Genomic DNA, 22,145 nt, shown 5'->3' on the forward strand with positions numbered 1-22,145 from the left:
AAGATACACATCCTGCATGTATAAACACTCATATCTGATAATCAGGCACTGTAGGACTTGTCTCATCCATTTATGTCACAGAGTTGTTCACTGTCCACTGACATTTGTTTTCCTCTTTATTTACCACAATATTAGACATTTTATGGTTGCATTTTTTATTTATTTTTTAAATAACCAATAAGTCCGATTCAATATTTAAACACAATGTCAGCATGTTCTGTGCTTACTGGGGTGGTGTAGTGCTTTACTGTCAAAGCTACTGTGAAGCAGAGCACAATAAGAGAGTTAAAATGATGTGTGATGTGGTGAATGGCAGGTTCTGGACTGTAGTGCAAGAGTATGGATTAATTTGCACTTCTTATGGACCACAATCCCAAATATTACGTTTATATAAAGTTTTCAGAATGCAAGTTTAGCATTGAATAGAGAACTTTTAACTTCAGTCTCTCAGGCATCTCTTGTCCACTGTGTGCTGGAAACAGTTTTGTAGGCATGTATGCATGTCTGTGTACTTACAGTTTGCACAGAGGTATTTAACCACATCAAAGGTTTTGTACTGCTCACTTATGAGCTATTTTCTCTGCTCATACTGCACACCAGGGTCTGGGTGTTTTCCATCCTCAGTGTGGACTCTCGCTTTTTCTGTCCACGAATTGCTGAACACCATTCTTACAAGATACTCATTTACTCCCCCTTTCCAACAACCTGTTTATTGTTGACTGAACAGAGTAATGCACCAATAGAAAATAGAGTGTGGAAGGTGACCACCCAGGTTCCCCCGGTGCTGTTACTTGGGGCTGGGACACTGAAGCTGGTTCCAGAAAATTCCAGGAATGACAATGCTGACCTCAGTCCAGAAGAGAGCAATCCTAGTAAGGGTAAAAATACTTCACACTCTCCAATTCCCAGGCACCTGGACCAGATACGATCCATACTGGCTAAAAACCAGTACAAACAAATGAGTGTTTAGCTATGGGCTCGGTGGCTAGCTAATACAAGTGTAAAGAGGGATAAAACATATCAGTGGAAAAGACAGGCCTGAGCACAAAGGCACTAATCATGGCAACACAAGACCAAGCACACAATACCAAGTCAATGGAAGATGGGGTGTATCTGGACATGACAATCCGGCATCTAGGAGCAGTATGCAAGATGCTGGTGGGAGCAGCATACACTCAGAGACACAACAAAGATGATGGTGGGAACAGCATATACTCAGTGACACAACCAAGTGGTAGGGATAACATTTTTTAAAAATATTTCATGTGGAGGAGCCATGGAGAATAGTAGAAAATACTAACTAAAAAACTAACTTTCCCATTCAGACAATGAATATAGTGACAGTAGATAACTACCAGAAAACAACAGAGGTAGTAAGTATGACAATCCAAAATGGTAGTTATATTATGAATGAAGGAAGATGGGAAGATGGAGGAATACTGGGTACTTGAGGCCCTAAGATAATTTTTCCAACTTAGCAATATGGTGACATTCCTATGTCCATATGACTTTTTAGAGTAAATCCCCCTGTTACTAAAGTTTAGTAAGAGAAGCTCTATTTGTGTTTATCTGTTCTACAAGTTATCTGTTAATGCTTGTGCAGTGACATGGAAGGCCTGTGCCTTCATGATACAAGATTACTTGAGTTTATTTACAGAAACAAGCAACACTGCATGCATTTTGATTTTCCTTGTTTCCTCTTTATTATTTGTTTATGTGTTGTGAATTACATATTTTATATTGGCTCTAAAATGATGACAGTTTACTAAATTTCATGTATTGCATAAGCCACACCTACAACTATATAAAGTGCAGTTTGATATGAAAGTCACATTTCCTCTTCATGTCATTGCAGGGATGGTTTGTATATCAGTTCTGATTTCGCTGTTCCATGGCATTGGTAAGTCATATTAATCTCATTTATATTAAATGGAGAGAATAAACTTTACTGTTTTGAGGAAGTCATAAAGATTAAATGGGTTTTAACAGGTGTCCAGGGTTAAAGATGAAAGTTTTTAATACTGTCCCTCTCTTACAATTTGTGTTAATTTTGTGGTGTTTTCTGGATTGCAGGTTTGCTCCCAGTGGCTCTGGGCTCTCCAGCTACTTTAATATTGGTGGCAGAACCTGGTGATGATGTCACTCTTTGGTACCAGCATGAACAGACAACACCAACTTACATATCTTGGTTCAAACACACAGACAGTTCTGTGCCAGTTTACATTTCATGTCAATATTTCAGAAACAATTCTGCATCAAGCCACTGTTCTTTTGTCAATCAAAGTAAACGTACTGTGATGTCCGTAAACTCCCAGTACACCTCTCTGACAATAACTGCAGTGAATCCCACTGATTCAGGATTGTATTATTGCGGCATTCGGCGGGGTAGTCAGATTTCCTTCAGTAATGCAACATATTTACAAGTCAGAGGTAACAATCTGTGCAAATGAATTACATTACAGTAATTACTGACAAATATTTATATGGTATGTTTAACAATGGTTAAGTACCAGATATTAATAACATTAAGGTTAATGTTAAACTGATGTAAATCTTTTTTGTTGTTCTTTTTTCCAGCGCGAATTGAAACACCTTCCAAGGGCAGTTCAGAAGAAGGTTTTTTATCTCATGTTCTTCAGTTCTTGTTTTGCTTTGTATATGGCATTTTGCAGTTTATATTCTGCTGTTTAAAAATATCGCTATTAAGAATTTGAAGAACTGTGAAGCAGTAGAAGAATTGCATTGCAAAGTCACATGTACAGATTAAAAAATAAATCTTTCTTTGAATCTCTTCTTCAGCTCTCTGGTCTTCAGATGTCTTCTTCATGCTGACGGCAGTGTTTACTGGAGTGATTCTTGTTCTCATCAGTGTTCTTCTTTTCATGCTGAAGAAGAAAAAACAACACAGTGATGGTACTGCTAATACTGCTGTTTAAAACTAATTTATTAACATTTTAGGTAATTTTAAGAAAAATACAGCTTAGAAGAAAAGTACAAAAGTTACCATTACATAAAATATATAGAAAGTATTCTTTTAAATAAAGGCAAATCAAGTATTAAAATCAAGTATTCTATATATTGCAGTAATATACTTAATATCTCGCAATATACTAGATTATATTGCAATGTAAAAAGAGTCTGAGATGTATGTTTACTCCTTAATGCACAGCTGATTTTTTTTTTATTGAGTCCTACAGAAACTGACTGTAAAGTTGAACAAAAGAATAAGGTAATTATGAAAAAAACATGATAAATGCTTGAACCACATATAGAATATATTTAAAATCTTTGTATACAACAAATTCTTATCAATTAATTTAATATCTTTGTATAATATTTTTTGCAAAATAAGAAAGAAAAAAAAAAGAACACCTTTAGAAGGGTTTGGTGTCCATTGTGTAAGCAAAAAGATGTTCCAGCAAATTTACAGAACAGCCACACAAAGAAAAAGGAATCATATTAAACATAAAAAGAATCGCATCTTAAAATTAATTTCAGGATTAAAATAATAAAGTTAATTTTGTTATTAGTGTTATTTAAAGAAATCTGACATTAAAGTAAAAAATCCAACAGATTATGTCATCCAGTATAGTTTTGTTTTGTACCATTGCAGGAAAAGAATTCTAGCTACGCTGCTCTAAAGTTTTCGGATAAGAAAATCAAGAAAGCAGGAAGACACTCTGAAGTGGATCCTTAGGTTGTGTATTCTTCAGTTAGACACTAGCAGTGACAGAACAAAGTGCTTCTTATCACCACCATGTATTTTATATATGCACTTTCTAGTTTTGACATACACAAACAGTGGACAGTAGGTCTGTAAGTACTGTCAGAAATTGTGACTGAGCAGTTAAGGTGATGTATCGCAACCTGGATTAACCCAGCGTAATCAGGGAGTTTGATGTGACCTTTGCAAGAATAGAAAGTAATTTACTATTATTCAAGGTGATTCCCTACACACAGTGAAGAATAGCATATGTATTTTGCAAGTATTGTGGGCTGGCATGTGTTCAATCTGTAAACAATTAAAACCCTTTAGCAGAAGTGTATTTGGACTATCCCTTTTAAGACTTAATGTTCAGTTAGTCTTGACTGATTACAGAAAATTATAACAGTAATATTAATGTTTCTTAAATAGTTTGGGTACCACAGTATGACACCATACTGTGGCATCTTAATGACCTCAGTGTAATCATACCAAAATATTTTTATTGCTACTATTAAATACTTGGCACCTTAAAATCCAGCTATGTGAATTTCCTTTTTTTACCATTTGACTCATTTTATATTATTGACGTATATTATTATATTATTGACATGATATAGTTTGTTGGTGGTGGTGACTGATATGCGAATAAATGTGTTCAAATGCAGTTTGAATTGTTGTGACTTGCTGTTTCAATCTTCAGTTCTTTTTTATTAAAGTGCATTGTCTTCAGACTCGTCTTTTGGTTCAATCTTTTTTTTAATGAATCATTTGATACGGCTTTATATTATGTGAAAATATCCTGCATTACTCTGCTTATATCTACTGACTTATCACACTTGATGAAGCATTAAATTCTGTGTCCATATTTAAAGAACGCTGTGAAACCAAGATTCAGTAAATTACTTTCTATTCACAATGTAAATATTCTGGAATTTTATAATAAATCTGATATTATTTAACAATGTTAGTCACCTTTGTTAAAATAATAATGTCATTTAAACAGAAAGTAATTAATGTTCTAAGCATGCTGTCCTGACATTAAAATAATTAACTTTTAATATAACCATAATAAAGATGGAGGAGGAGCCAAAAACATTTTGTTCTAAAATAATATAAATAATAAATAGTCAGAATAATTACAGACTTAATTGAACAGACAAATAAAAGCTTCATCCTTCCACAAGAGACAAAAGAAGAAAGTTTAGAGATAATCTAGAGTGTCAATCTAAGATTTTACTGATATATCTTTATATTTCATTTTTCATAAACTTTTAAATATCATCAACATACATCAGTCTGGGTTAGATTTGATATAAAATTATAGCTCAAACAAAGAGTGTTGCCTACATGCATGGGTGTGGCTTCAGTACATCATGGTCTTTGTGGTCTCCGCCAACAGGACCTTCGGCTATTTTTACACATTTTTGTCTTGCATGATACACACACAAATCCAAATTTCATGAAATACACTCTTCAGGTCTCCTTCCATAATCACACAACTTTAAACTTTACAGGTTTACTGATTAATGCAGGTTTACAGAAAATTACAAAATTGTTATCCAATGTTACATCTACAGGAATTATATTTTCCATCATTCTCATAAACAACTAGGTCTAGAGCAGGTGTGTCCAATCCGTCCTGGAGCCCCAGACTTGGACACCCCTGGTCTAGAGTCATGGTTTGAATGAATTCATATAACGAGTCAGAATCAACCAGACTCTTGTGTATGCGAATAGATGTGGCTTTACTGACTATAGGACAATCCAAAAACATGGTCAAAAAACAGACATAAGTCACAACCGGAAAAACACCAGCAGCGGAAGTGCAATGCCGTAAATACAAAAACTGCAGGATAAACAGAAAGGGGTCAAAAGCAATATACAAGACAGACATAGGAAAAGCGCTCCACATACAGAGGGATGAACCATGGCAACACTTTGTAAAGAACGTTTGGTTGAGAAGGTGCATAAATACATAAATAAGACTTGATAACAGCTAATGGTAATCAGCAGTCTAAGGATGATGATTGAAGCAGACTATTGGTGGAGTCAGATGGAGTGTTCTGCACTTGTCAGGACCAGGGCTGATGAAAAATAGAGTTCTGAGTTTATAGTTGGAGGTCAGCATGACAGTTCCATCATGAACTTTGTGAAGATTTATTCAAATAAAAGTGCAACAATGGATGTATTAAATGCACTTAAATAAAAATGTAAGAATGGGTGTACAATTACGATAGAATAATAATAATTTTTTATACTATCTATTAACAATATGCAGCCAGTGTTTAATTTACAATATATTGGCCTTTTCATTCCAAATTTGTTTACTTGAGCAACCAGGCTCACAATCAGAAACTAAACGCAGATAATCCAATGTAATCCCTTTTCTAATTGTCATACCGCCTGACTCCCAACCAGATTACACTATCCAGCAGCCTGTTCAGCACCCAGCCAACAACTCAGCCAATCAGAGACATTCATTCAGATCATCATCACCAGAATATTAAACTCACCTGTGTGTTCAGAGAGTTTAGGTATATAAGACCTAACGCACAATCACTGCAAAGTATTGCCTCTAGGATTTCCCAAGCGAGTGTTTGTTTGATTCGTTTTCCTGTGTACCATACCTGTGCTTTGTCTTTATCATTTCTGATTTTTGCCTGACCCCTTTTTAAAGATATCTTCTCGTTTTTTGGATTACTCCTCTGGCTTTTGACATGGACTCGGACCTCTCTAAGATTTGGATTACCCCTTTTGTTTCTCTGTCTATTATTACTCTGAGTTTACCTTTGATCATCTAGTGGAACCTTAATAAAGTTCATCTTCACAATCCACAAGCGTCTGGCTCGTTACACTAATATGAATACAATGTATGCATTAATACTTTTAGATAAACTAGATTATTGTAACTAAAGCATTTTTTAAAACCTAAATAGCAAAAGAAATTCAGAATGTTAAACAAATTACTGAATTTTGTTGCTTTCCACTATTACTATAATTTTCAAAGCATTTATGTGATTATGCATGCTATTAACTCTCATTTTAATTTCCCTTCTTACCCCTAGACTGATCTGTGTATAATTAGTGGTTGAGATTCAAATGTGACTGCTGACAATTTTCTCAGCTTGCAGCTGAGGACAGAACAGACGTTCTCACCTCTCTGTGGTCAACAAGCTTCAGCGTGCATCTCACTCTACTGTGAAAAAAAGACAGATACAAGTGGGTAAATGACAAATACACAGTGTATTTAACTGAAAGGTTGGACAGACGTGTCAGGATTTAGCTGATGTAAAGGCAAAAAACATCAATAGAATAGAACATCAATTTACAGTGATTACATATAGAATTCAGAAGTAAAGACCTACAAATATTTTAATTGTTTCTGAACATCTTCAGCAAATTGGGGGAATATGAAAACAGGAGCTCAATGCAAAGATAATACAAACCCAAACAACTCAGCAAACGATAGACTCTAAAGACAATGTGCAGGTAGCAGTGCTCAGAATTAGTCAGAAGATTTATGGCAGGTCTTCACAACAGGCTTACACTGCTATCCAGTATCAGCCAAAGGAAGAAGGTTTCTTCCATTCCAGAGATTATTTCCTTGTTGCAGTTGCATTTGTAACATCCTGGTGAAAATGTCTTTGGCGCCAGGTTAAGTCCTGGATTTCTCTAAAGATGTTTTAGTCTATAGTAAACCAAGTTGTAGAGGGAGGTGTATTGTGTTCATTCATAGCTGCATATCTGGCCACTGTGAACTGGTAGTCACTCAACCTGTGGAACAAAATATATCACCTGAGCAGGGAATGAACCATGAAAGAAGAAAAGAGAAAATAACTGTAGCATTGCTGCTTTATTTATATTAGTGCTAAAATGTAGACATCTACATGTTGACAAAGGAAGACCGTCTAAGCATTCCTTTTCACCCAATGAAAGCACAGCTCACCATATGTTAAATAGTTGGTGGAAGTATGATGTAGCACGAATGTTCATGTTATTACTGTCTGGATAGTGTTTAGGGCAGCTGGCATGATCTATGCTTATAGTAGTTATGTGGCTTTTTGTGCTATTTAAAGAGGTATAATTCTGCACACAATAAGTGAGTTGAAATTATGTTTGTCCTTGAATGCAAGTTTATGGACAATAGTGAGAGTGTACAGATTCATCTGCAATGTTTTTGTAATGAATCAGAATCCCAAATATTCCATGAATATCATTTTAATATCACAGAACTGTAATTTTAGCTCTGCACTTTTAGGCATTTTTATCCATAGCATTGTGTGATGGAAACAGATCTGTAGATGTGTGTGCATGTCAGTTTGCATTTGCACACACAGCGAACAAAATGTGTCAACCACATTGAAGGCTGCGTCTGTCCCTAGCAGTCATTCTAGCCATTCTGCTGTATTACACACTGTAGTCTGAATATTTTCCAACCTCTTTGTGGACCCCCAGTTCTTTTCAACACACTGTGCGTCACAATCTCTTGATCTCAATCACTTGCTTGCACAGCTGATTAAGGACCTCTGTCCTGACCATCCTGTTTCTCTGCAAAGCCTTTCCTCTTCTTTTTTGAGACCAGTGATGGTTTGTATATCTGTACTGATTCTCCTGTTTCATGGCATTAGTAAGTAATACTAATCTCATTTACATTATTAAATAGAGAATACACTTGAAGACAATAAAGAAAGATTTCGCAATTGTAAAATACATTGTAAAATAACAAAGCAATTAAACTTTTACTTTCCACCACCACTATAATTTTCAAACATTTATGTAATTTGGCAATTTTACTAACTTTCACTCTAACTTCCATTCTTAGCACGGGAGTGAGCTGTGTAAAAACCAGATTGCTGGGTAATATTCAACTGTGACCTCTGGCAACATTTTCTCAGCTTGCGGCTGAACTAAAAACAGAACAAAGTTCTCACATCTCTGTGGTTAAAATACACCAGATCACATCTCACACTGCTGAAAAAAAATGTCATATACACGTATATAAATAACACAGTGTATTGATCGGAAAGATTTGAAAGATGTTTCAGGTTTTAGCTATTGGAAAGGGAGAAAACAGAGACCAAATATGTCAGGCCTTTTATATGGTTTTGCAAGTGACAATATATATTAGACAAAGACAAGTGTACAATTTTTGAAAGAAAAATAGTAAAAAAAAAAAATGTAATACTAAAACTGCTTAAATATAGAGACATTTCATAATCTCTATGACTATGTTTCATATAAAATTACAGATCATGTACAAAGTGAAGTTGCCTTCATCTAACATCAACTACAGTAATTCAGCTGCTCCTGTATGATGTGCTGAAGAGTTCTGCAAAGTGCAGGTACAACCATGATCAACAATCACTTAATGATGCATCTGTGCATTCTAGTACTGAGACTCATATTCATAAACAAATCAGAATGATCTTCTAAAGACTACAGCTGTTCCTGTGTGATATGCTGAGGGGTTCTTTGAGGAGCAGGTAGAGCCATGATCCACAATAAACGTTAGATCTATATGGCCTAGTACTGAAATGTACAGAAAAAGAGTGGAACAGTAATCATTTTATAATTATTTGTGGTGTTTACAGGATGTGATGAGAGCAGTATTTACTAAAAGGTATGGTCACAAATCCAAGGAGCTGTAGAGAATCTTCTTTATTTATAAGCAGATCAGGATGATCTTCTAAAAATGAGTAATGGCTGAAGCAGCAACAATAAACATAAAGGAACTGTAAGAATTAATAGGAGTTCCTGGCTAAAACATTTCATGTTAAACTTCTCACCATTAACCACTGATTACCATTCATCACAACAATCAATTTTCAGAGTTCAACATTTCCTTTTCCTTCAGGTTTGTCTCACTGATCTGACTACCAACCTGACACTCTCCAGCTGGGGTTAGAGCTGCGAGTGTTACTGCAGCCTGACCCTCTCCAGCTGGGGTTAGAGCTGTGAGTGTCACTACAACCTGGCCCTCTCCAGCTGGGGTTAGAGCTGTGAGTATTACTACAGCCTGACCCTCTGCAGATGGAATAGTTTGTCGGGCTTAATGCAGAAATATTCATATACAGCCGTGGCCCGCCATCTAGTGGTGACCCTGAGTGTGATATTTACTGTATGTGTATATTAATACTACTGCAAAGATGTTATGCAGGAATATACAAATCCAACCTTGGTGAAATATACACTTTCAAATTTATTTAAAAAACACATTTTGTATGTATATGTGGATTTTATTTTCTTGCTCAGGAAATCTCTGAATGTTTTTAGACTCATAAGTGTCTTATATTATTAGCAGGAAATGTGAGGGTCTTGTACATAGTAAACAGAAGTAATGCAGAAATAAACAAATGCTGCTTTGGTTTGCCATCTCGTGGTGACCATGTGCTACAACATCTGATTCAGCACCTCAGCTATGTATGCAGTCCTTTATAAGCAGAATGAGGTTTCTACTAACCTGTAGTGCTTCACTATCTAATTCATGTGTAATGGCACTTAGGATTATATTAACAATATATTTATACAGAAATTATACTAACAACAATATTGTGTTATATTTAGAGAGAGAGTGAGATGTATTGTGATTTATTGTGATGACACACATATATACAATCACATCCAGGAAATATAAGACTTCTTTCTAAATGCACAGTACAGCATCAACTTTTCAAAGTTTGTGTTACGAAGGGGATGTCTGTCGTTGCAAAGTCAGACTGTGCTTTCTTGCATCATGAATGGGCTGTTTGTCAGACTGTAATATGTAAATATGAACAGACTGGTCTTTACAACAGCTGTTGTAAGTGTCCTGGTTCTCATACTGAGGCCTTAGTCCTGCTGTTGTGTGCATGCAAATGTTATTACCTAATTATACTGTGTGTTAATATGTTCCTGTAGTCAGTGAGAGTGTAGTGATAGTGCTGTGTTAATATGTAAATGTAGTCAGTTATGGTGCAGTAATTATGCTGGGTGTTATTATGACAGACTGCTTCAGCAGTGATCATAGTTATGACTGAGCACAGGTGGGTCATCAGGGGAATGTGGTGGTCAGGGTGGTGGTGCTTGTTATGTACACCCCCTAGCCCTTGTGTAGCTCATTCTCTCCACTGGTTCATTCACTTTGAACTCTGAGTATATTTCTATTCTACAGTCACAACAATATCTCTCTACAAGATCCAGATTTGTTTTAGTTTGACTTCTAAACTGTTCTCCATAGTTACTAATAGTTGCTTCATAATATGGAGGTTGGAGATGCTGAGCTCACCAGAGCATACAGACACAAATCTGTAGAAGTGGATACTATGGTAACTGCTGAAACAAGTAGGTATGCATAATGTTGAGATCTTGCAGAGTGATGCTGTTGTGATCTTTGTCACTCTGTTACATGGTTATAATCAAATGTGTATGTTTAGTGGTTCATATTATGATAGTTCAGTGTTAACTCTGGTACATACACATATGATTATAATTCTGCATGTTTAAATCATGGTTTATATTTACTGACAAGTGTGTTTGTTGCAGAAGTCCAGCCGTGCCCAGATCAGAGCTCCACTGTGACGGTGTTGACGGTGCTCCTGGCTCTGATGTGGGCGGGGCTTGTGGCAGCAGGGCTGGTGATTGTTCCTCTGAGGGGAAAAAATCAGCAGCTCCAGACAGGAAGTACAGCAGACAACAGAGGACGTGATATGAATGAACCCTTATTGTCCAGGTTATATTTTCAAGAGTTCCCCTTGTGGTCTTGATTATGGTCAGTTGTTGTGGTTGCTTTTCCCAATGCTGTAATGCTGCATTCATTTCAAAGTGTTTTGCTCGATAAGTAGCTACGCTTTGCCTGCTCATGTAAAGCATTCTCCAATATTAACTAAATCAGACATGTATTATGGAAACAGGCCTGCTTCATGTCATTTGGCTTTGAGCAAGATTGACAGACCTTTGTGCTAGTCTCAACTTTTGGCCACAACTGTACAGTAAACACCAGAGGACAGAGAGGTTTTATTAAACACTCAGCTGGGGTTGTGTAACCTGCACGCTACAGTAGACACCAGAGGAGAGTCAGGTGCTAGTATATAATTGGGTATATGGTGTTTCTGTATTTTGAGCTGTTATGTCTGTGTCCTAGTTATATCCTGCTCACCTTTAGCCCTGCCCATATCTAACCCCACCCCCTCTAGCTCCTGTGTGTTACTTTGCAGTGTGTACCACTCAGTGTATATCGCACACTGATACACTTAGACTCTGCCTGACCCCAGGTGAGACAGTGCTATAGATGTAGTGCTACCAGACTCTGCCTGACCCTAGGTGAGACAATGCTGCAGACAATGCTACCAGACTGACTGACCCCAGGTGACACGGTGCTGTTGATGCAGTGTAACCAGCACTCTACAGTACACACTAGGCGAAGGTGAGGTTTTATTAAATACTCAGTTGGGGTTGTGTAACCTGCACTCTGCAGTGCACAACAGAGGAGGGTGAGGTGCTAGTATGTAATTTGGTATATGGTGTGTCTGTATTTTGAGATGTTATGTCTATGTTGATTAAGATGTTATTAGGATAAGTGCTAATCTCAGTTACATCCTCCTCACCTTTAGCCCAGGAGTGAGTAAGGCAGCTGTACTGAAAACAACGAGCTGGACTTTGTGTGTACGTGCGTGCACACAGAGTAAAGCTGCGAACCAATAAGTTGATGACCAACACAGTAAATATCATCTAAGTAAGAGACACCGAATGTTATACCTACCCAAAGCGTACATGTCTCCTCATCTTGAGGAATCTTCATCTATCTTCATCTAGGACAGGGGTGTGTGTGTGTTGCTAAAGGACAGGTAGGTGTGTGTGTGTGTGTGTGTGTGTGTGTTGCTAAAGGACAGGTGGGTGGGTGATGTGATGTCTCTATGTGATGTATGCAATTGAGTGGAAGCGAGAGGCGGGGTTGTGAGAAATTGCTATTTATTTTCCATCAGGTTCTCGATGATGGAAGCACTTAACAACTGCCCCATCTCCTGGGATCTGTGGGTTTAAATATGGCAGGATGTAAGTAAGGAACAGGTGAAGGTAATCAGTAATCAGGAGACTGTGAAAGGGGCAGGCAAGAGGTATGATCCTTAGCAGGAGTGGGCGTGTCCTGCTAGCCGGCCGACCAACTGTGACAGAACCCCCCACCCCCGGAGACCCCGCCAGCCTCCTGGCGTGTGGCCAGTCCGGCTGACGCGGAGCAGGTCTCTGAGCATGCAACCTGTGGTAGGAGGCAGTAAGGTCTAGGTCCAACACTTGGGAGGCCGGTATCCAGCACTGCTCCTCTGGCCCGTACCACTCCCAGTCCACGAGGCACTGCAACTGCATCTTTCTATCCAGGTTCGTAGTGGGCAAACTCCCCATGGCTCCTATTTTCCTTCCTCTTGTAGTTTGTGATGGCTTTGAGCAATTTCTGGTATGCCTCCTCTACACCTGCTCACTGCGCCAACACCACGTCTTCACCGCTGACGTGATTGGATTCCACGGATACAGTGGGGGTTGAAAACCTAGTACACATTCAAAGGGCGTTAACCCAGTCGCTTCATGATGCAGAGAGTTCTGGGCATACTCTTCCCAGGGGAGGTAGGCACTCCAGGTCTCGGCATGTTTTTGACTGTATAACTGCAGACATTTGCCCAGTTCTTGCTTAGCCCTCTCTACCTGACCGTTGGCTTGAGGATGTTAGCCAGATGTCAGACTGACCATAATGTTCAGTTTTCCAAGCAATTCCTTCCACACTCTGGATGTAAATTGTGGCCCCCTATTTGAGACTATGTCCTCTGGCAGCTCAAATTGTCCGAAGACCAGGTGGAAGAGAAGCTTCACCATCTCCCAAGTGGTAAGTAGACCTTTAAGTGGATGGACTCACACCATTTTCAAAAACTGGTCCACAATGACTAAGATCACTTTGTTGCCCCCAGAAACAGTTAGATCAGTGACGAAATCTATAGCCAAGTGAGACCAGGGTCGGAGAGGTATGAATAGTGGAAGCAGCTTACCTGCAGGCAGTGTGCGAGTTTTTCTGCGGGCATACTCCACACCAGATACCAAATACCTGACAATCTCTTTGTTCAGGGCAGGCCAGCAATAGCGAGTACTTAGTAGCTGTGCCATACGGGTTGCACCTGGGTGGCCTGTCCCCACAGAGGTGTGCGCCCACATGATCAGGGCTCGCCGGCGAAAGAGTGGTACAAAGAGATGGTTAGGTCGGCAGTGCTGGTGTGGATTCGCTGCCTCGATTTCCCAGAGTAGGTCCCATCTCAGTGTGGCCAGGAAACAGGTGGGTGGATTGGGCTTCTGCATGATGTTAGGAGAGTGTGTCAACCTTCATGTTTTTCTCAACTGGTATTTAAATCTCGAGGGAGGGAGTAACATGAGGGAGAGGGAGTAACATGAGTTATGAAACCCGACCCCACGGGTCCTCCGTCGAGCGCCCACACACTTAACGGAATGGGGAGGGAGATGACTCTTATCCTTAACCTCCTTGTGAAGCCCCAGTCCATTATGTTGCCCACTGCCCTTGAAACAACTAGTGTTGATACAGAGAGCCAGTGATCCTCATGTATGACCCTAACTGGCAGTTTACACATAGAAAGAGTCAGGGGATGATTCACCGAATTATAGCTTCTCCTTTGGTTCTTTGGCTTGCCTTGCATCCCTGACACACCTAGCTGCATCTCCTCTGGGTCTGTTCTGTACATCTCAGGGGTAGCAATGAGGCATTTCATCCCTTCCGGAACAGTTGAGGTAGCGGGAAGGGTGGCTCGTTGTTCCGGTCTCATGGCCAGGCGATTAACATGCTGGCCGAGGTTCAGAACCAGCGAACGTATTTCCCCAATCTCCTGCTGCTGCTGTTGCTGCTGCTGCTGCTCCATAGCCACCATCTGGACAGCAAACAGGTGAGTCCAATCGGGGCTACTCGCCATGCTTCCCAGTGGCTGCACATTCTGTGACGTCGGCGGTTCGGTGGAAGTGAGAGGCATGGTTGTGAGAAAGTGCTCTTTATTTTCCATTGGGTTCTCAATGATGGAAGCACTTAACAAAATACAGAAGTTATAGTCTTCTCAAAGTAACGCAGTCACTTGCCTTGACATGTCAATGGACCACTGATGTACAGCCCCGTCTCCTGGGATCTGTGGGTTTAAATATGGCAGAAAATAAGTAAGGAACACGTGAAGGTAATCAGTAATCAGGACACTGTGAACGGGGCAGGTAAGAGGTGTGATCCTTAGCAGGAGTGGACGTGTCCTTCCTGCTATCCGGCTGACCAAGCGTGACAGTCTAGGTTATATGCATTTAGGTTTATGTGCATTTAGGTTTAAACGTATGTATTATTATTACCTTATTTTCTGCTTGGCTAACTTCAGTGAATTATAGTGCTAAGTTCGTTAATTGAAATAAACTGACAGTATTAACCACTGAAGTCTTTGGAAAGATGCTGAATCATTATGGGAAATATAGCTAGTTAGCTAAATAATGAACATTAGAAACTTTACACTGAGCTGTTAATGACCTAGGTAAACACAAATGTTCAGTCATCATTATTGTTGTACAAGAAATCTACGTCGAATTCACATTTATAAGATTTTTTTTTCTGTTTATTCACAATCAACATTTACAATAAAACACCATCAATGAATAAACACATCATACCATACAATCTAAAACAACCTTTAAAATAGCAAATCATCATCATCAATCAAGAAAATAAAAATCACTTCTCGGCCTTTCCTGCTTAACGGGTTTAAAACGTGATTTAAAAAGCATTAAACTAAAAACCACTAAAATTCTAAGATAATAGCCCCCCAGCCAATTCATCCCCCAGGTTTACAAGACCCCGTAGTCCAATGTTCACTTCGTCCTCTGTGTCGTCCTCTTCCTCCTCAGTGGACCCCTCAGTTTCGGACTCGGTGGTCTCGCTTATCGTGCCCATGCACAAAATGCTGGGCGTAACCTCCTTCCTGAGGGTACTCGAGGCCAGGGGGGCACTGGGCGCCGCCTCCTTGGTTGGACTGGCCCTCCTCTCCTTGGCCGCTGGTCCAACACTTCCAGCGGTACTTAAGCCGGCCCTCGCCCGCTTCCTAAAGTTCGTGGATGCTCCAGCCAGGGCCACCTCTACATGCTGGGACTGCCCGTAACTAGGAGCTTCACTTCTCTGGGGGGGAGGCGTATGGTGCACGGAGGCCGTCAGCCCCTACAAGCCCCGCACCTTGGTCCCTCTTTCACCGTGACCCCTCGCAACTCTCCCCCTTTCTCCAGCGCCCTTGGGACAGGCCACAAGGCTCGCCCCTCCTGCTCCCCACCACAGCCGCAGCATAAGTCCTGAACTTGTTGGGGCAGGAACGGGACCAGATGCCCTTCTCCCCTGCAGGCCCTACATCGCCGGGGGCCCCTGCAGTCTCGGGCCATATGCCCAGGGTCCAAACAGTTCAAACACTGCGGCTCCGGGCAGTCCTCCATCCTATGGCCGTGGCCCCGGCAGCTCCGGCAGAAGGTCGGTTGGTCTCTGTAAAATAAGTTATTGCCAAGGACGAATATACTCCCATTCTATACTCCCAGCTCATCCCGGACAAAACGCTCCCCCGGATGCACCTCGCCGTACTGCTGGAGGAACCTGCGGATCTGATCTGTGGGCACATGCGGGTTGAACATGTGGGTGGTGATCAGTCTCCTGTCACCATCCCACAGAGGTTCAACCGCAAAATGTTGGCCCACAGGGTGGCGCTGTAATTCCACCCTCCGCTCCAGCACTTGCCGATACACCCCTGTAGAGGAGAGCGTGACGTCAAAAAACCTCAAGGGCCCGTTGCGCTGGGCACAGATGAGGTCCCCCGGCGTTAGCCCTGGAGCTCCAAAGAGGACATTCCGGATAAAAGGAACCCTCTCCGTAAAGAGAGGTTCCTCCTCTGGGTTCCTCCAGCGGAACCTGGCCGTATCGAGCAGGCCTCCACCTCCTGCTCCCGAACCAGGTCCCGCTGAGGCAGTCCCCCAGGGCTCCGAGGCTTCCGCCAGCCAGCTCCGGACCCCGAGGTCCTCCGGTCGCCATCAGCCCTCCTCCAGCCGAGTCCCGAGCAGAGATCCACCGCAGGTCCTCCAATCGCCGGTTCCTGTTGTCCTCGAGATGCTCCAGGGGCCTCTTCCTTCAGTCCAGGTGAGCTGGGCCTAAAAACCAGAATAAAACACAATTAGAATCACGAATTAAAACCCGCTACGTTCTACCTCTATTTCGTATCTGATAAGAACAGATACTACACTTGATCTTAGCCAAAAGGCCGAGAAGCGATTCCCATTTATAAGATACTCTATAAATCTCTGTAATTCAACTATGTGAAGTAGTTTTAGTCTAATATGGCACCAAGCTTAGCAAGTCACTCAGTTAGCTACTAACCTAGATAACGTTAACTAGCTAGCAAGGCTAGCTAAGTTAGCTAATGTCAATTAAAATTGATGAAGTAATTGCACTTATCCAGTTTACCTCCATGCACACAGAGGCTCTTGAACACCTGTTTAGTTCTTTACATGATCATATTGTTGGAAAAGCAGCAGTCTTAAGATCAAGTTGTTGTGTGACATCCCAGAGGCATGGTAAAGCACTACAGATAATGGAGTAAGCAGATGGTAGTTTCCAATGGGCCCTTTTAAAGCTGACAAATGTCCTTTTTTAAAATATTTTTGAGATCTCTGTGCTACCTGCGCAGGGGGGTCCCGCTGTACATTGAATTATTTCGGCCAAAGACAACACATCTTTATGCATCACCATACAGTTATGCATATAGTTCAACTTCTGGAGTTCTTGTCCACCATCTACATCACATGTATGAAGCTTATGACAGATTCCGACGACAGTGGGTGAGGCAAAACAAATATTTAAGCCATTTTTCTTGAGTGTGTAAAACAAATGTTCTAACTAACGGTAATCACAAGTTAGAAACTCAGCTTTAACTTCATTTATGTGTTTGACACTTTCATATTTGCCCATCCTTAGCCTTTAAAGGAATACTTCATCTTATCCTAAATGTGGCGTGTAACACTTGTTTGTAATTTCGTCCTTTTTCTTTAGTTTGTTCAAACACCATTTGTCCAAAGACATGGATATTTTTATATGAAAAAACTTTAACCTTCTAAAAGCTTTTAAAAATAAAGGTACAATTGGTGAAAATGATCTTTTGCTATCCTCTCATTGTAATGCGGGGTGGACCAAGTGCCGCAGGGCGAGGGGCAGGACGCACAAACTCAAACTTCTGGGATGTACATTTATTAACATTTAACATAGAACACGAACGGCACCCACAAGAATCACACAAAATTAATACAAACAAGAAACGGGAAACGGCTAACGCTAAGTACAAAAGATAAACACATACATATCGATGAACGCGTATATACACACATATATATATATATATATATATATATATATATATATATATATATATATATATATATATATATATATATATATATATAACAATAACAAATATAATGTTTAACATCACCATTGACAATAACACCACATTAACACGTTACGTCAACAATGAGCAACGACGCTGCATACCCTGACATGGGTTTAAATACACATAGACATAACAAGGTGCAGGTGTCTCCAGGTGTCTCCAGGCGTTACCACTGCACGTAGCTAACCAAACCACGTGCCTCGCGGGAGGCGAGCGTTCCGTGACACTCATCAAGGCTACATGCTTTGTTCTGAGTGCAGCACCAGGAACAAGTGAGAAAACATGTAAAGCTGACTCAATACCTGCCTGAAATTATATCCTGTTCTGAACTTTCATACCCACGTAGATCACATGGTGCTGGTTATTGGTTAGTACCTTGAATGCTGAAAGTTAAAGCAGGGGAAGACAAATATTTTTTCAATTTTTTTTTTACATATTTTAACAATTGAATTCATTTCCATGTCAGAGATGTTCACTGCATAATATTTTATTATGTTTGAAGTTTTTATTTATGTTCATGTTACAAACTCACACTGCTCCCTCTACCCACTGCTGGCACTGTTCTCCCACCTGTTATTCTTTATAGGGCTCATGGTTACATGTCGGCTTGTCTTGTTTGTCTTGTCTTTGTGAGCACTCTCACTGGTTGTACTTTCTACCTTTTTATATACAGTCAGACTTTTTGACCTTTGCATTCTTTGAAGCTGCATTACATTTTTTGTTTCTTTCTGTTTGCTGATAGCTACCACCCTGGAGTGTAAATTAGCTCACACAGTCGGCCACAGCACTGACCTGCCTCGTGCAGGATGTTGTAGGACAACTGAGTGAATGTGTCAAATGTGGCCTAACAGACACTCTCACTTGGCTAGCTTCACCCTTCACCTTCAAGGCAAAGAGAGCACAGCCAGCTACAACGTCAGAGACCCCTGAACACATACAGATGTGGCATTGAAATTCAAATTCATATTCTACTAACATAACCCAGTTCTCCACTTGTTCAAATATATGCTTGAAGATTTGTGTGTGTTCTATTTTTGTAAAGGCTGTACATTTTCTGTGTTATGTTTAATTATAGTTCTCTGGTTTAATTTTTAGAGGGTGTAGTGGTGTAGTGCTTTACTGTGGTAGCTGAATTCTCAACACAATAAGAGACTTTAGGAATGGCAATTTATAGACTGCAGCAACGGTGTGGGTTCACTTGTAGTGGATCATAAACCCAAATATTACATTAATTTCCAATTTTTTAAATGTCTGTTTAACATCGCTTACTTTAGCTTAATTTAGCTCATCTTTTGTGTATCTTATGTCTAGAGCACTGTGCGATGGAAACAGTTCTGTGTGCATGTGTGTGCACATCTCTGCACTGACAGTTTGCTTTTGCATGAACACAAAGCCCTTTAACCACATCAAAGGTTTTGGACTGCTCACTTAAGAGCTATTTTCTATTCATACTGCACACCAAGGTCTGGGTGCTTTCCATCCTCAATGTGGACCCTGTCTTTGCGCTTTGCATTAGAACCTTGAGCACTGTTCTCAGTAGATACCCTTGTCACTCCAATGACTGGTTTATTGTTGACTGATTACAGAAGTTCACCTGAGGAACCAGAGAGAAGGTGGAGGGTTAATGTTGTTCCAGTGGTGATTGGACTACTTAGGGCTGTGACCCTTAAGATGGCGAAGTGGCTCTAACAAACCCTAGGAATTACAAAACGGATCTCAGTCCAAAGAGAGCACTCCTAGGAACATCTAAGGCTCCCAAAATTAGTGTCAGGGTGGGGACATGACACATGAAAATCTAAGAATACATCCAAGCCATTTACCCCAAGGATGAATAATTGTTTCAGACAGATGGAGGACACGGTCACCATAGAAGCAGAGAAGGTGTCATGACAGGATAAATTCCTCCATGGAATGTATCAGTGATAGAAGGTTGAGATGGCTGACATAAGATAATCCTACCAATGGCTGGAGAAGGCAGGACTGAACACAGAGACACAACCAAGCAGCGGGGATAATACAGGAGAACATCTTACAAGGAGCCACAGAGAATTGTGAAAAAAACTAAACCAATCTTTTGTGAGACCTACAGAGTCAGACAAATTGTAGTGAACTAAGCAGATATTGTGCCAAAAGATGAATACTAAAATGTTTATTTATTTATATATATATTGAGGTCAGCACTCTGTGCAGGCCAATCAAGTTCTTCCACACCAATTTCGCTCATCCATGTCTTTGTAGACCTTGCTTTGGGCACTGGTACGCAGTCATGTTGGAACAGGAAGAGGCCATCCCCAAACTGTTCCCACAAAGTTGGAAGCATAAAATTGTCCAAAATCTCTTGGTATGCTGAAGCATTAGCAGTTCCTTTCACTGGAACTAAGGGGCTGAGCCCAACTCCTGAAAAACAACCCCACACCATAATCCCCCCTCCACCAAACCTTCCACTTGGCACAGTACAGTCAGACAAGTACCATTCTCCTGGCAACCGTCAAACCCAGATTCATCCATGAGATTGGCAGACAGAGATTGGCAGGAGATTGTCACTCCAGAGAACACGTCTTCACTGCTCTAGAATCCAGTGGCAGCGTGCTCTACACCACTGCATCCGATGCTTTGCATTGCGTTTGGTGATGTGATAGACCCTGCTGTCCTTTTTCATGGCCTACTACTTCATGGCTGAGTTGCTGTCATTCCCAATCACTTCCACTTTGTTATAATACCACTGACAGTTGACTGTGAAATATTTAGTAGAGAGGAAATATCACGAGTGGACTTATTCCAGAGCTGGCATTCTATCACGGTACCACATTGAAATTCACTGAGTTCCTGAGAGTCACCCGTTCCTTCACAAATGTTTGTAGAAGCAATAATTCCAAAAGTAAGCTTTGGTGTGACTTAAGAGACAGACTTAAGACAAAGTCATAGTGAATTAAACACATAAACAATAGATAACTACCAGAAAAACAGCAGTGGTGGTAAGTATGATAGTCCAAAATGGTAGTAATATTATAAATGAAGGAAGATGATACATTGGAGAAATACTAGAGTCAGAAAGAAAAAAAATATATAGAATGTGGAAAGTTAAAACCAAGGTTGTCCAAGTCTTGACAGGAGCACTTGGGGACATTGATTAATGATGACATTTATTTATTTTTGTCTTTATTATCTAGTCAATGTCTATTATGATCTGTTTATTTATTTGTTATTAATTACATATTTTATATTTACACAAAAATGATGATTCATTTTCATGTATTGTATAAGCCACACCTCCTACAATATAAAGCACAGTTTTATTCACGTCACATTTCCTTTTCGTGTCTACTCTGATAACAGTGATGGCTTGTATTTCAGTTCTGATTCTCTTTTTTCATGGCATGGGTAAGTAATATTAATTTCATTTACATTAAATAGAGAGAACCAACTTTATTGTTTTGAAGAAGTCATAAAGATTATACTTATTCAATGTTTTTATACTGCCCCCCTCAGACAGTTCATGTTTTTTTTCTATTTTTGTTGATTTATGGGTTACAGATTTGATTGCATTGACTCTGGACTCTCCAGACACTTTAATATTGGTGGCAGAACCTGGTGATGATGTCACCATTTGGTACCAGCATAACCTGATGAAAGCAGCTTTCATATATTGGTTTAAGCACACAAATCATTCTGTTCCACATCATGCTGCGTGCCAGTTGTATTTAAAATATTCTCCATCAGGACCCTGTTCTCTTGTTAATCAAAGTAAACATATTGTGATGACTGTAAACTCCCAGAACACCTCTCTGACAATAACTGGAGTGAATTACACTGATTCAGGAGTGTATTACTGTGGCATTCCGCAAAGCACTCACATTTCCTTCAGCAACTGCTACATATGTACATGTGATAGGTAACATTTTGTGATGACTCTCATTACATTACTCATTAACAAATATTTATGTTGTTTTAAAGATGTTTCTGTATTATGATGT

General features: G+C 40.0%; 1 protein-coding gene and 1 pseudogene across 1 annotated transcript; one reads left to right on the forward strand and one right to left on the reverse strand.

The window, feature by feature from the left end:
* The first annotated feature begins 1,059 nt into the window (after positions 1–1,059).
* LOC118241295 lies at positions 1,060–4,416 on the forward strand. The gene is made up of 7 exons (XM_035525943.1): positions 1,060–1,234; positions 1,856–1,900; positions 2,074–2,430; positions 2,578–2,616; positions 2,800–2,913; positions 3,198–3,229; positions 3,614–4,416. The coding sequence occupies exons 1-7, from the start codon at positions 1,060–1,062 to the stop codon at positions 3,695–3,697; spliced, it is 846 nt and encodes a 281-aa protein (XP_035381836.1). The 3' UTR covers positions 3,698–4,416.
* Positions 4,417–16,868: 12,452 nt separating this feature from the next.
* On the reverse strand, positions 16,869–17,001 carry LOC113591945 (annotated as a pseudogene).
* Positions 17,002–22,145: the final 5,144 nt, after the last annotated feature.

Source organism: Electrophorus electricus, chromosome 5 (assembly GCF_013358815.1).
Source record: "Electrophorus electricus isolate fEleEle1 chromosome 5, fEleEle1.pri, whole genome shotgun sequence".
NCBI lineage: Eukaryota > Metazoa > Chordata > Actinopteri > Gymnotiformes > Gymnotidae > Electrophorus > Electrophorus electricus.

Excerpts from the sequence above, each read along its gene's own strand:
- LOC118241295 (XM_035525943.1), top strand. The coding sequence starts at position 1,060 with ATGGCAACACAAGACCAAGCACACAATACCAAGTCAATGGAAGATGGG. Across the intron at positions 2,914-3,197 it reads GAAAAAACAACACAGTGATG|AAACTGACTGTAAAGTTGAA; the intron begins GTACTGCTAATA and ends TGAGTCCTACAG. Across the intron at positions 3,230-3,613 it reads AAGTTGAACAAAAGAATAAG|GAAAAGAATTCTAGCTACGC; the intron begins GTAATTATGAAA and ends GTACCATTGCAG.